The sequence below is a fragment of the Carassius gibelio genome, chromosome A15, assembly GCF_023724105.1.
Source record: "Carassius gibelio isolate Cgi1373 ecotype wild population from Czech Republic chromosome A15, carGib1.2-hapl.c, whole genome shotgun sequence".
Lineage (NCBI taxonomy): Eukaryota > Metazoa > Chordata > Actinopteri > Cypriniformes > Cyprinidae > Carassius > Carassius gibelio.
Window position 1 is genome coordinate 9,045,078 of NC_068385.1, and position 15,000 is coordinate 9,060,077.

Sequence of the window (15,000 nt, forward strand, 5' to 3'; positions counted from 1 at the left end):
AATGTAAGAATCTAGTTTTTATATGTTACATAAAATTATTTTGTAATGATGTTGTTTTAATATCACCATGAAAATATCTTAATAATATAAATAAAAAAAATGTATTACTAATTGTCTTAATATTTTAAATACAATTTGAATAAATATGTTATTTTAAATCCTGTGACTATATTTACAGTTTAGAATTACATTTTAGTCATATTCAAATATAATTAATTAATACATTTTTATATATATATTTCTGTATTCATTAAGTTTACATATATACCTGTATCTATATAGATAAATATATAATTGCAAATAAATTATATTTTTAAATGGATATTTTAATTAAAATGTGTCATTTTCTCCCACAGGTTAAAGAATTTTATCGCTCATGTATCAACATGAAGGAAATTGATCGCCTGGGGGCGGAGCCTATGACAGAGGTGATTGACAGCTGCGGTGGGTGGGACCTGTCCGGAGCTCCTCCCGGAGGGGCGGGGTGGGACAGTGGCTCCGCCCCCGTGAGGCCAGATTTTAATGAGATGCTGTTTAAGACGCAGGGAGTTTACAGCACATCCGTTTTCTTTTCACTCACCGTCAGCGTGGACGATAAAAACTCGTCACGCAACGCCATACGGGTGAGAGAACGCGTTTGTGAGCATTTGTGACTGTCGTTTTTGTTCCAAAGAAACTTCAGCTGGTGTGTGTGTGTGATTGTAGATCGATCAGGAGGGTTTGACTCTGCCGGAAAGGACTCTGTATCTGGGACAAGATGAAGACAGTGTGAAGGTGAAACACCTCTCTTCATCTCTCCATATGCTCTTTTGTTCTAGACTCTGTCTCTCCATCTGTCCATCTGTCTGTCTGTCTGCCATCTGTTTCTCCCGCCGTCTCTCGCTGTGAGCTCACACGTCTAATTGATCGTGTCACAGCTGCTGATGATGTCACAGATGAAGTTAGCTAAATAAAGTCATATATCTATTTTTTTGTAACTTACTAGAGAGAAAAACAAGAAATTCAGTCATAATAAACATTAAAACATGATTTAATGTTTGCCCATTTTCTGTATGAAAATAAAAAATAAACTAAAATATAAAATAAAGTCATATATCTAAGTTTTTTTTTTTGATCAGTGCACTTAAGAGAGAACATAAATATAAGAAATTCAACAATAAAAACATTAAAACATGATTTGCAAATGCTCATTTTGCTTTTGTGTATGACATTTACAAAATAAAATCAAAGATTTAGCATGAAATTAGTTTTATGTCAGATTTTTGTCCATTATAATCACGTCACAATGTTTTTTCTTAATGACAACAGATTCTGGCATCTTATAAGGCACTGATGGAAAGATTGCTGAGCATGCTGGGAGCTCACAACGCCACGCTGAAATCTCGAGAGATTCTGGATCTGGAAACGAGACTGGCAAACGTACGCATCGTGTGTGTGTGTGTGTGTGTTCTTTTTATTTTGCTCTTTTTAATGGTTGAGTTTTTTTGAGAATGTTTCTGGAGAAAAGAAAAACACAATATGAAAGCATCAAACTGATAACACATTTTATTTCATTAAATATAATATCATTAAAAAAATTAACATTTAAAATGTCACACAACTCTAAAATGAACACTTTTCAAGTGATTCACTTTTAAACTGAATATTTGCACCTGTTTATTCAAATGAATCACCCAAATGATCTGAATCACTATGTGTTTGTCTAAATCTGTGTGTGGTAGCTCTGTACATGAATTCAGACTGTTTTGTGAGAACATGCATGTTTGTGTTATTGAACTCTCTTTCTCTTTTTTGCAAAGATCACTGTGACTGAATATGATGACCAAAGAAAGGACATCAGCAGCATGTACAACCGGATAACACTGAAACAACTGCAGAAAATGGCTCCAAGTGTGAGTACACACACACACACACACACACACACACACACACTCTGTCTCTCTCTCGTACATTCACTTATATTTAGTGTGTTTTTGCTGAAGTAGGTTGACAGTTAACAAGAAAATAGAAACTAAAACTTATATAAAAAAAAAATAATAGCTGATATTAAACAGTGACTTTATTCTCTAGTCTACATGTTTGGTCAGTGTACCATATTTTCAAAATATCATTATTTATTAATTTTTTATCAATTTGAATATGCTGCGACTCGTATTCCAAAGTGATTTATATAATGATATTAGATATTAACGTCAAGCATGTAAAATGTGCAGTTGGATTGATGGCGAATGTAAGAGCTCAAGTTTGTGTTTATAACAGTAAAGTGTATTTCACACTTAGTAGATTCAGTTTTGTTTTAAATACATTTGTTTGGCCTTGGCTTTTTCATAAATAAATATTGTTTATAATGATTGAAACTCAATTTATATTTTTAGTAACATTGAAATGATATTATAACTTTTATGAATATTTGTATTAAATTTGAATTACTTTTTATTTAGAATTAGTTTATGTTTTCCATTTTCATTTTAATTACAGTTAAAGTTTTAGTAATTTTGTCATGTTTTTTAAATGTATTTATGTCTATGTAGTTTTTAATTAATTTCAAATTTAATATTTAATTTAAGTACACAGCGTTACACTAAATGAAAATGAGAAATTTTGCCTTGGCAATAAGCTAGAATAAACTACTCTATATAAATTACTTCAGCTAATGTTTGTTTTATTTCAAGTAATGACATTTTTATGGTTTTAGTTATATATAATAACTTTGATGCCACTGTATTTGTACACTGTATTTGTTTGTTTTGTACTTATTTTCCATTTCTCTTGTGAATACTGATTAATTTAAAGGATTTGTTTTGAATTGAATGGAACAAAACTATGTTTATATAATTTATAAATATTTTGTTTTATTTAGATATTTTATGAGGTTGCTCCGATCAGGATTTTTATGTCAATCACAGGAATCAAAATCTGCCTATACCGATAACCGATAACCTATACCGATCTTTTTGAAGCCTTCTTTTTATCATGAAAAATTACTTACAGTGGTGCGATAAACATTGGGTTTTTTTAAGACTAGTGGAAAGAAAACATTTATGCTTCATTTATGTCACTTTATCAATTTCAGGCTGCAGATTTCAATTATAATACATTCCTTTAAATAGATTTTTCTCCACTTCTGAAGCACTTACATACACCAAAACTTAGAGTTTTATTCCTCTCTATATTATGAAGGATTTTGTTGAAGGGTTTGCTCATATATCATTCACACTGATGTATACAACATGTTATTCCTAAAATCATGGCAAAAAATATTAATTCTGACTGCTGATGTTTTTTTCTGATTTATAAACTGATGAAAAGATAAATCCAAAATCCCTTCAGTAAAAACCTTCAACTCTAATATGTCAACAAAATCACTTAAGAATTTTGGACCTGAGTTCAACCAGTGTTCAGATCTATTTTCTACAAATGTATGCACAGTGCATATTTAATTCGTTAATGCCTTATTTTAAATGTAACATTTCAGAAAAGTTTTAATACAAAGAATGTTTGCAATTCACAATATAATCAATCAACTGGGATGATTATTAGCTAACTTTTTGTACCCTATTCACCTGTAGTGTCTTGCTTTGAATGGTTGAATTTCAGATGAGCAGAGGTGTAGGAGAGAAATAAATCAGATTAAAGCACAATATTTATCCCAAAATGTGTTATTTATGCAGACAATATAAAGAAAACAATGATGTTGAACTTGTTGTCAGAGCGCAATATAAAGAGCACGATTATATGCACTGAGAGTCCTGAAGTTCTCTGGGTTTTGTAAGAATAATGGCCTTGTCCGATTCGTGGTGATCTTCCTTCAGATAACCTTCGGCTTCACAGTAAAATTAGAACGCAAACAGGCAAATATCTGGATCTACAGGTCGATCCATTTTTGGCAGACGAGATCCGCTGTTTAAAACACAGAAAAACATGGTCCCTAAATGAAGCATAGATCAATAAGCAAAGGACAGACGGCACAAGCTAGAGTTTTACTGGCTTCTGTATTTCATTGCAAAAGCCTTCTTGAGATAAGCACAACCATTGTCATTTCTTTCTCTGTAGTTCCACTGGAAGCGTTTGTTGGACCGGATCTTCAGTGATAATTTCTCTGATGAAGAGGAGATCATAGTTTTGGCCACTGATTACATGCAGACAGTGTCGGACATCATTAAAACCACGTCTAAACGGTAAGAGGTTTGAAAGAGTAACGGTGTCAAATTGAGATTTTTTTTGATAAAATTACTATCTAAAATGCAATTAACGTTTTCTTTTTCTGGGCATGTTTGTATGGCTGTATGTAACTTGTAGCCAAAATGTATTATCATAGTTGTTATTATTACTGGATAAAATATTAAATTAAATAAAAATACTTATTAAACACAAACAAAAAATATTGGTATTGTAAAAAAACTAAAATTAAAAAAAGGAGATTTAATGATAAAATAAATGTAAACTGAAATTTGAAACATGACTCATATTGTTTACAATTGTATTTCATTTATTCATTCATGCATTTATTTATTTATTGCTTGCTTACTTTGCTTGATTGTTGGTTTGCACAATTTAGCCAAACCTTTGTGATTTATATATCAATATTGTTATAAAGTAATAATGATAATACTTAAATAAAAACGCTAAATAAAATGATAGACATAGTAAAAATTACTGAATAAAATCTAAATAATAATTATTAATATTATAAAATAAAATAAATGCAATTTTTCTGATAAAAAATGCGATTTACTTTGTTGTTGTTGTGCTGCACAATTTGGTCAAAACTCTCAATATGTCTAATAAAGATAATGATAATAATATTTATAATAATAATGATTATAATTTCGAAATAAAAGTAAAAAAGTGAATATAAAACAAAATAGATATTACTTTTGTACTGTTTCAGTTAAAAAAAAAAGGATTGTGGGTAATTTCGTTATAGATAAACCATCACAGAACATGTAGTGCATTTATTTATTTAATTATTCACAACATTCTTGATTTAGTGAAAATGTGATGGTAAAATGTCTCACAAAATGAGTTTGAAATGCTGAAATATTAGAACTAGTGGTAAAAATTAAGACAAAAAGAACTGCAACACTTTTCAACACATTTTCAGTATTTTGAAATATAAATTGGTGTGTGTGTGTGTGTGTGTGTGTGTGGCTTTATTTGAGGTGTCACTGTTGGGTGAACACTCATCTGTGCCGTGGCTGATTAGAATCGACCCACAATGGCCCCACTTGTTTATACACACACACACACACACAAACATATATACATATACACGCACACACTGAGAGCAGCAGTCAAGTGCTGGATGTGACAGGGTTAGTTTGTTTCTAGCTGACAGGTTTCTCTCAAGGGAGTCTCTCTCTCTCTTTCTCTGTGTGTGTGTGTGTGTGTTCACTACCTGTCCATCCACTGTGTGTTTGTTGCTGCTATATTTTCTCTTGTTTGTGTGAGAATAATTGGATTTACTTGAGCTTTCTTTGTCTGTGCATCTCTGTCTTGTCCCTTTCAAACTGACTGAGTCTGAAACACTGATGACAATTCAGCTGTCTTAAATTAAATTAAATTAATGCATTTAGCAGACGCTTTTATCCAAAGCGACTTACAGTGCATTCAGGCTATCAATTTTTACATATCATGTGTTCCCGGGGAAATCGAAAACCCCAACCTTGTGCTTGCTAGCTTGCTAGCGCAGTGCCCTACCAGTTGAGCTACAGGAACACTAACAGGTCTTCACTTAAATGTGACTGACGGATTTCATCAACAGTTCCTTTAGTACTTAAAGAATACTAGATACTTAACAAACGTACTTAAAGGACAGACAGATATTCACTTAGAACACAGCTGTTTTAGATTCACAATTTTTATCATATTTTTTTATCAAATTAATGCAGCACAAGAGACTTCTATCAAAGACAAAGAAAATATTACGGACCCCAAACATTCGAACGTAAAAATACGTCTTGTGAGATGAACTTTAACCATAACTAGTCTATAATTTCTCTTATGAGTCTTAAAGGTGGTGGAATGCTTTCGATATTAAAATACTTTATGATTGCAGGAAATCGTCTGATTGGATGTCAGTGATTTTTGTGATTTCGCTTCTTTTTTTTTTTGCTGAAATGTCAAGTAATTTCGTCCCTCTCGTATCTTTGTAATAATACATCATATCCCATAATATTCTCACAATGACCCCTTCCTTCACAATCACTGTTATTATAATCACCATGGCGATAACGCGGCTCTCCCACCAATCGGCTTCCATCAGGCGCGCCGCGGGAGCAGAGAAAGCTCTTTGTTCTGGCGCTTTGCTGTTTTTAGCTCTTTCTTTTCACGTCCCTTCTGGTGCTTTTCCTTGTGAAGGACCAAAACTTCATTCTCATCAAATTTTTGTTCTCTTTCTGAGTGGAACCAGCGCTGAAGGAACCGGAGGCCTGGCGCTCTGCTTTGTGCTGACTGTAAAAAAAAATAACTATAGAAAGTGTTTTAACGTCGCTTAAAGCTGCGTGTTTCATTCGCATCTGTGCCACAGTCAGCAGAATAAGACCAAAAACTTTACAAAACGTTGAGTATGTATGAATCAAAATGTGCATGTTAATGTACAGTTTTATATAATGCAAACTGTTTTAGTGACAGATTTAGGTATTTTTCATTAATACCCATGGATAGATATACCATTACAGTAAAAGTAAACCGCGCAATAATTTTTTTTAATAATAAATAAATAAAATAAATGCTGACTGTTGACTGAGAGAGTAGGTCAGATTAGTTTGAAACTTAAAATACTTTTAAAAAATAAATTAATAAATAAATAAAAAAATCGGTATAATGTTTAAATACAATAAAATAATATAGTAGTTTGGAAAATTAAAATACAATTTAAAAATAAAATAAAAAGTTTAATGAAATGAGAAATGAGCTAAAATTATCAGTCACTTAATTTGAGCATTTTCATGCTATTAAAATAAAACACAAATAAATAAATAAAATATATATGTTAACTGTTGACAATGAGGAAGTTATGTATTAATTTATACATTTTTGATTTGGTCATTAATTTAAGCTATATATATAATGCATTTAGTCTGCACTGAATGGTTTAATTCAAGTAAAAAATATTGTTTAACATCTTTGAATGAACCTAAATACATTATTTATTCCAACAAACCTTTGTTGTTACCAACAAAAAATGATTTATACCTAATTTAATGGGTTAAATCAAGTAGAAATGGCTGTTTAGAGGTCAACAGTTGCAGGTTACCACTTTTAAAGTTTAAATTAAGTTAAACTATTTTAAATAAAATGTATATTTAAATGTACATAAAATACAAAATGATATTTAAATTGTGTAGTTGTAATACATATATTTTTTAAATAATTGTTTTATTAAAATAGTGTCGTTAAAAGTACTATTCTAAACGACGTCTGAATATTTACCTCTTAAGATCAATCACTTTTAGATAAAAGCGCTTGCTAGATTAATACATGTAAATATGTCAAGTAGGACTAAATATGGCAGTAATATGAAAGAGCTAAAGCGGGGTTTGTCTGGTTTTGTCCGCGTTTGTTCTCTGGAGATGATTCAGTGTCTTTAGTGTTTACTGTATGTGGAGCTGCAGAAGCCTCTTTGTTCCTGTGTCTCATACGACATGCTAATGCTGTCGTCGTTCTCTTTGCTGTTGTTTATCTGTGTTTTATGGGTAATTAAAAGAAAATAGTTTGTTGGGTGATGATTGAATTACAGCTGAATGGCGCTCGGTGCTCTGAGATGCTGTTGAGCCAAAGACGGTTTAATGGCTGTAATTATGAGCCGACGGTGAGATGCTGTGGGTACAGGAGCACTGAAAGCCTCACACACACACACACCTGTAGAATGTTAATGTGAATCAGTCATTTTATGCCTAGGAAAACTGAAGCTGTGTTTCAATAACCTACGCTGGAGCTCAGATTCCTGGAGTTTGATGAACTGCTTGTTTCACACCTGCATTATTCAGTGTCTGTCTCTCACTGATCCTGTCTGAGCTACACATTCCCAAAAAGTTGGGACAGGTAGCAATAAGAGGCCGGAAAAGTTAAAGGTACATATAAGGAACAGCTGGATGATTGGGTATAAAAAGAGCCTCTCAGAGCAGCAGTGTTTATCAGAAGTCAAGATGGGCAGAGGATCACCATTTCCCCCAATGCTGCGGCGAAAAATAGTGAAGAAATATAAGAAAGGAGTTGCTCAGAGAAAAATTGCAAAGAGTTTGAAGTTATCATCATCTACAGTGCATAATATCATCCAAAGATTCAGAGAATCTGTAACAATCTCTGTGCGTACGAAAACTATTCTGGATCCCCGTGATCTTCAGGCCCTTTTAAATTATATATTTTCTCAGTTTAAACATTTGACATGTCATCTATGTTTTATTCTAAATAAAATATTGAAATTTGAAACTTTCGCATCATTGCATTGAACAATTTGTACAGTGTCCCATCTTTTTGGGAATTGGGTTTGTAAATCTGTTTGTTTGTGTGAGTGTTGTTGAGCGTTTGAGTTCTCCGGTCGATCATCTTCAGAAACGAGCTGCTTTTATGCGTAATGAGCTTCATTAGAATACATTAGCCTAATGAGCTTTACTCCTGTTCCCCTGTCAGCGATTGACTTTAGCATCAGCATTAGAATATGTTTGCGTAAAGCTTGTTAATTAAATGTACGATAATCACCACACCTGCGCAAACACACACACACACAAACGCAAACACACACACCCACAGTGCAAAGAGAAACAAACAACAAACTCGTTAATAAAACTCATTCGCACTCTTCTTCCTCTCATTATGTCCTCCTCCTCTTCTCTCTCTCTTTCTCTCTCATCTGTTCTTTAGATGAATTCTGTCAGAAGTGCTTTGTTGGCGTGAGAAGCGGCTCACACTGCCAAACCGTGTTGTGATTAAAATGCTAACATCATGTGCCACAGCTGGGTGATGTCATCTCTCCTGTGTGTGTGTGTGTGTGTGTATGATTGATGGGGTTAGTCTTTTCTGAGCTTTAATTCTCTGAACATGGACTAAATGTTGTTTCATCTAGAGAACACTTTGACCTGTAGTGTCACCTGAGGTTGTTCGTTTTTGACCGCTTTATTGGCATCGAATTGCAACTTTGCTTGGCAGTGACAATCTACTAGCATTCAATAGTTTGGGGTTGGTAAGATATTTTAATGGATTTAAAAGAAATCTCTTCTGATCACCAAGGCTGCATTTATTTGATCAAAAATACAGTTAAAAGTAGTGAAATATTATTACAATTTAAAACATTTGTTTTCAATGTGAATATCTGTTATAGTGTAATTTATTTCTGTGTACAAAGCTGAATTTTTAGCAGGCAAATAAATAAAAAGAAAGAAGTATGGATTGATGGATATACAGACAGATTTATAAAGTAGATAGATTGATTGAAACCATTTTAAACCATTGGTTTGTTTATTTGGTAAGATAATATATATTTAAATACATTTTATATTTTAAATAATAAAAAATATATATTTTAATTAAAATACATTTAGACTGTTTAGAAAGTGTCAAAATAAAATATAAAGTAAGAAAGTTGAAAATTAAATATTTAAATTAAAAGAAATAATTTAGATTAAAAGAAAACACAATATAATATTTGAAATAAATTATTATATTTAAATATTTTAAAATATGATTGATTAGTTTGGAAATAAAATAAATGTAAATATTTTAAATAAAACAAGTAAGTAAAATTAGAAATGAGCAGCATTTAATTTGTTTTACTTATTTATTGTTATTAAAAATAAAGATGAAAAATAAGACTAAATGTGTTTATCTTATAAAAAAAATTCATTAGTATAATATTATTCTAATGTAAATCATCTGTTCAGAATAGAAATCTTCTGTAACATTATAAATGTCTTCACGTTTGTGTTTCACCTCTGGCTTGCTTAGTTGGGGTCACTTCATCTACAGCGATATCATTGACTTGATTGCAAATAAATGCACAGACACTATTTAAACTGAACAGAGATGACATCACTGAATTCAATGATGAACTGCCTTTAACTATCATTCTGCATTATTGACACACTGTTTTCCTAATGAATGTTGTTCAGTTGCTTTGACGCAATGTATTTTGTTTAAAGCGCTATATAAAAAAAGGTGACTTGACTTGACTTCACGTTTATCTCTCTGTGTTTGTCTCAGGGTTCTTCATAACTACATGTTGTGGCGTATCGTGGCGGCGCTGAGCGAGCATCTCTCCACGGCGTTTCGCAGCACGATTCATGAGTTCTCGCGCGAGGTCGACGGAGGCGAGCGTCAGCTGGATCTGGAGCGGCTGTGTCTCAATCAGGCCAACAAACACTTCGGCATGGCCCTCGGCGCGCTCTTCGTCCAGCAGCACTTCTCCTCCTCCAGCAGAGCCAAGGTGAGTGCACCACCTCAGATGTGCCTTCAGAATCTTCTTGGGTGCAATTCAGTCTTGTCAAACACTGATCAGCTAGATAAAAAATTCATATTAAGCGCACACACTTTTTAATGCAACGTGTATTTTAAAATATTTATTTTGTGCTGAATGCTGGTGAAAAGTGTCTATGTAGTTATAAAAGTAAAAATTATCCCTGTTTCAGTCAGAGCTACTACTGAATTTTACAAATTTAGAAAAAAGTATAATAACTGATTATTGGTTGTTAGTCCCTAGTAATAGTGTAATATGTATTATATGTAGCTAATATTATGTTGTAATGTATTATAATTGAAATGTTTAAGGTTCACCAGGGTAATTATAGTTAACTAAAACTAAAAAACATAAAACGAAAACATTTTTGTTGCTTGAAATAAAATAAATGTTAGTAAACGTAAATGTAAGTTAAAAAAAATATTTAATGCTTATTTCAGCTAGTAGCCAAAGAAACATTTTTCACTTGAATTTAGTTTCACTTGATACTAAAATAACAAACTAAAACTTAAATTAAATGTAATAAAAATTATATAGCCATGAGTTTAAAGAAACTACTAAAAATGACAAAAACACAACACAATTACTAAAACTTTAAATTTAAAATGAAGAATTTATATTAAAAAAATCAATAAAAACCATAATAGTATCGCAGTGATACTAAAACTTTAAGAGATGATTTTCAGTTATTTTTACCATTACCATTACCATAGCCATTCTTTTCAGGAATTAAATTAAATTAAATTAAATTAAGAATTTTTGGGGGGAATGAAAAATATTCTAAAGTATATATAGAAAATAAGAATAAAATAGATTAAAATTAAATTAAATGCATAGCGACTTACATTGCATTCAGGCTAACAATTTTTCCTAACATGTGTTCCCAGGGATTCGAACCCACAACCTTGCGCTTGCTAACGTAATGCGTCTACCACTTGAGCTACATATTTTTTTTATAATTTTTGTGCTTTTTAGATAGTTTCCCACTTTGTTACACTTGTGTTATTCATACAAATCTGCATATACATTGTTATGTTATGTTATGTTATGCTATATGTTATATGTGTCATATATGTTATGTGTTATGTTATGTGTTATATGTTATGTTATATGTGATATATGTTATGTTATGTTTTTATATAATATTTTATGTTATGTTATGTTATGTTAAATGTTATGTTATATGTAATGTTATATTTTTATATGATATTTTATGTTATGTTATATGTTATATGTTATATGTTATATGTTATGTTATGTGTTGTTTTATGTTATTTGTTATGTGTTGTGTTTTTTGTTATGTGTTATGTGTTATATATTATGTTATATGTTATGTGTTATGTGTTATATATTATGTTATATGTTATGTGTTATGTGTTATATATTATGTTATATGTTATATGTTATGTGTTATGTGTTATATATTATGTTATATGTTATGTGTTATGTGTTATGTGTTATGTGTTATATATTATGTTATATGTTATATGTTATGTGTTATGTGTTATATATTATGTTATATGTTATGTGTTATGTGTTATATATTATGTTATATGTTATGTGTTATGTGTTATATATTATGTTATATGTTATATGTTATGTGTTATGTGTTATATATTATGTTATATGTTATATGTTATGTGTTATGTGTTATATATTATGTTATATGTTATATGTTATGTGTTATGTGTTATATATTATGTTATATGTTATGTGTTATGTGTTATGTGTTATATATTATATGTTATGTGTTATGTGTTATGTGTTATATATTATATGTTATATGTTATGTGTTATGTGTTATATATTATGTTATATGTTATATGTTATGTGTTATATGTTATGTGTTATATATTATGTTATATGTTATATGTTATGTGTTATGTGTTATGTGTTATATATTATGTTATATGTTATTTGTTATGTGTTGTGTTTTTTGTTATGTGTTATGTGTTATATATTATGTTATATGTTATGTGTTATGTGTTATATATTATGTTATATGTTATGTGTTATGTGTTATATATTATGTTATATGTTATATGTTATGTGTTATGTGTTATATATTATGTTATATGTTATGTGTTATGTGTTATGTGTTATATATTATGTTATATGTTATATGTTATGTGTTATGTGTTATATATTATGTTATATGTTATGTGTTATGTGTTATATATTATGTTATATGTTATGTGTTATGTGTTATGTGTTATATATTATGTTATATGTTATATGTTATGTGTTATGTGTTATGTGTTATATATTATGTTATATGTTATGTGTTATGTGTTATATATTATGTTATATGTTATGTGTTATGTGTTATATATTATGTTATATGTTATATGTTATGTGTTATGTGTTATGTGTTATATATTATGTTATATGTTATGTGTTATGTGTTATATATTATGTTATATGTTATATGTTATGTGTTATGTGTTATGTGTTATATATTATGTTATATGTTATGTGTTATGTGTTATGTGTTATATATTATATGTTATGTGTTATGTGTTATATATTATATGTTATATGTTATGTGTTATATATTATGTTATATGTTATATGTTATGTGTTATGTGTTATGTGTTATATATTATGTTATATGTTATATGTTATGTGTTATGTGTTATGTGTTATATATTATATATTATATGTTATGTGTTATGTGTTATATATTATATGTTATGTGTTATGTGTTATGTGTTATATATTATATGTTATGTGTTGTGTTATATGTTATATATTATGTTATATGTAAAAGCTTTGTTGCATAAGCTCAGATTTGGTGATGATATCTTCTGAAATGTGGGATTGCTGGGGTCTTTTTTCAGGAGAAACATCTACGCTTCAGTCTCTACCTTATCTCGTCTTATAGAGATATCGAGAGACTCATTTCAATTTTTTCGTGTCACACCTTCCTCTTTTTTTCTAATGCAGTCGATCTGTTTCTCTTCCACCGGCCCAGTGTTTGTTTAGCTTCATCTCACTTCCTTCCTTCCGTGCTCTTCTTAGATAGAATGATGGATGGATGGATCAAATCGCACTTCTTTCGCTCCCAGATGGTTTGCGTGGCAGGGTGTATAGATTTTTGGAAATCCTCAGTCAAAATGTCACTTTCGTCAGATGAGTGCAGACTTCTGCAGTTTTTTCCAGCTTGCATTGAGCTTCCTACTGTTTTCCAGCGCAACAATCATCCAAACCTCTTTAAAGTTTCTATTAGAGGAATTCTTCATCCACAAATGACTTTCTTTCTTTAGTGGAACACAGAATGTTAATGTTGCATTTTATTATTCCTGTCATTCAAAAGGTTTCTGAAAGAAGTCTCTTCTGCTCATCGAGGCTGCATTTATTTGATAAAAAATACAGTAAAAAAATAGTATAATATTATTAGAATCTAAAACATTTGTTGTCTATGTGAATATCTGTTAAACTGTAATTTATTTCTGTGATCAAAGCTGAATATATGGGTCAGGGATAATACAGTTCACTAAAACTAAAATTAAACCATTAAAAACGTTTTCTTTACTTGAAGTAAAATAAACAAACTTTAAGTTAGTTTTTTTCTAGTTTAACTTGAAGTACTAAATTAGCTGAATTACTGTAAATAATCTAAAATGAATAAATGCAAATTGTTAATAGTTATTAACATATATATATTAAATTATTCATTTTTGAAAAACTAAAAAAACACAAGAGCAGTACTAACATAAATTATAAAACCAAATAATTAAGACACAGTATTAACAAAACCTATAATAGTATGTCAGTAAACTCTAAAATAATACAAAATAATAAAATCACATACAGTTTGAGTAATTTCATGTTTTATTTTGTCATATATATATATATATATATATATATATATATATATATATATATATATATATATATATATAATTAAAATTCATTTGAAAATGTATTCAAATGTATAATAAATATATTGAATGTAATTAAAATAAATTATATTTGAAACATTATTAAATATTAAATTAAATAATTAAATAGAAGATAAATTGTCTCATTTAATTATTTTCCCTTTTATTTATTTATTTTTTTGCACATGATTGCTCATGACAGTTTGACCTCAGTCAGTTTTAGTTTCCAAATACACAGACCCAATCAGAAGTCACGGCTCCTTTGATTGACACCTTGTCTCCGCCCCCATTCTCAGGTGCAGGAGCTGGTGGAGGACATCAAACACTCGTTAGATCAGAGACTGCAGGAGCTCGACTGGATGGATGAAGAAACCCGAGGCGCTGCCCGAGCGAAGGTGACGCTCGTTTAGAGCTCGATTACATTTCAGTCCGACTTTAAAGAGTTAACACGTTTAGATGAAGCAGTGAGTAATGAAGTGAACGTGGAGCAGCTCAGTTTTTCTGATTTTTCTGAATCTGTTTCTCTCAGCTGCAGCACATGATGGTTATGACCGGTTATCCTGACTTCCTGTTAAATCCTGAGCTCGTAGACGAGGAGTACGGGGTAAGACGCTTCCGACCAATCACACGATCCCATTCCAGACGAGATCTCCAGATGCTCTT

General features: G+C 30.5%; 1 protein-coding gene across 2 annotated transcripts in view; it reads left to right on the plus strand.

Annotated features, from left to right (window-relative positions):
* Positions 1-15,000, plus strand: part of LOC128028597 (endothelin-converting enzyme-like 1) — a 30,947-nt gene that overhangs the window by 8,332 nt on the left and 7,615 nt on the right. For both annotated transcript variants that reach the window (XM_052615862.1, XM_052615860.1), the window contains exons 3-10: positions 357-623; positions 706-774; positions 1,309-1,419; positions 1,800-1,892; positions 4,054-4,178; positions 10,201-10,423; positions 14,634-14,732; positions 14,867-14,941. In XM_052615862.1, coding sequence (XP_052471822.1) covers positions 357-623; positions 706-774; positions 1,309-1,419; positions 1,800-1,892; positions 4,054-4,178; positions 10,201-10,423; positions 14,634-14,732; positions 14,867-14,941 — 1,062 coding nt within the window. The remainder of the gene's footprint in view (positions 1-356; positions 624-705; positions 775-1,308; positions 1,420-1,799; positions 1,893-4,053; positions 4,179-10,200; positions 10,424-14,633; positions 14,733-14,866; positions 14,942-15,000) is intronic.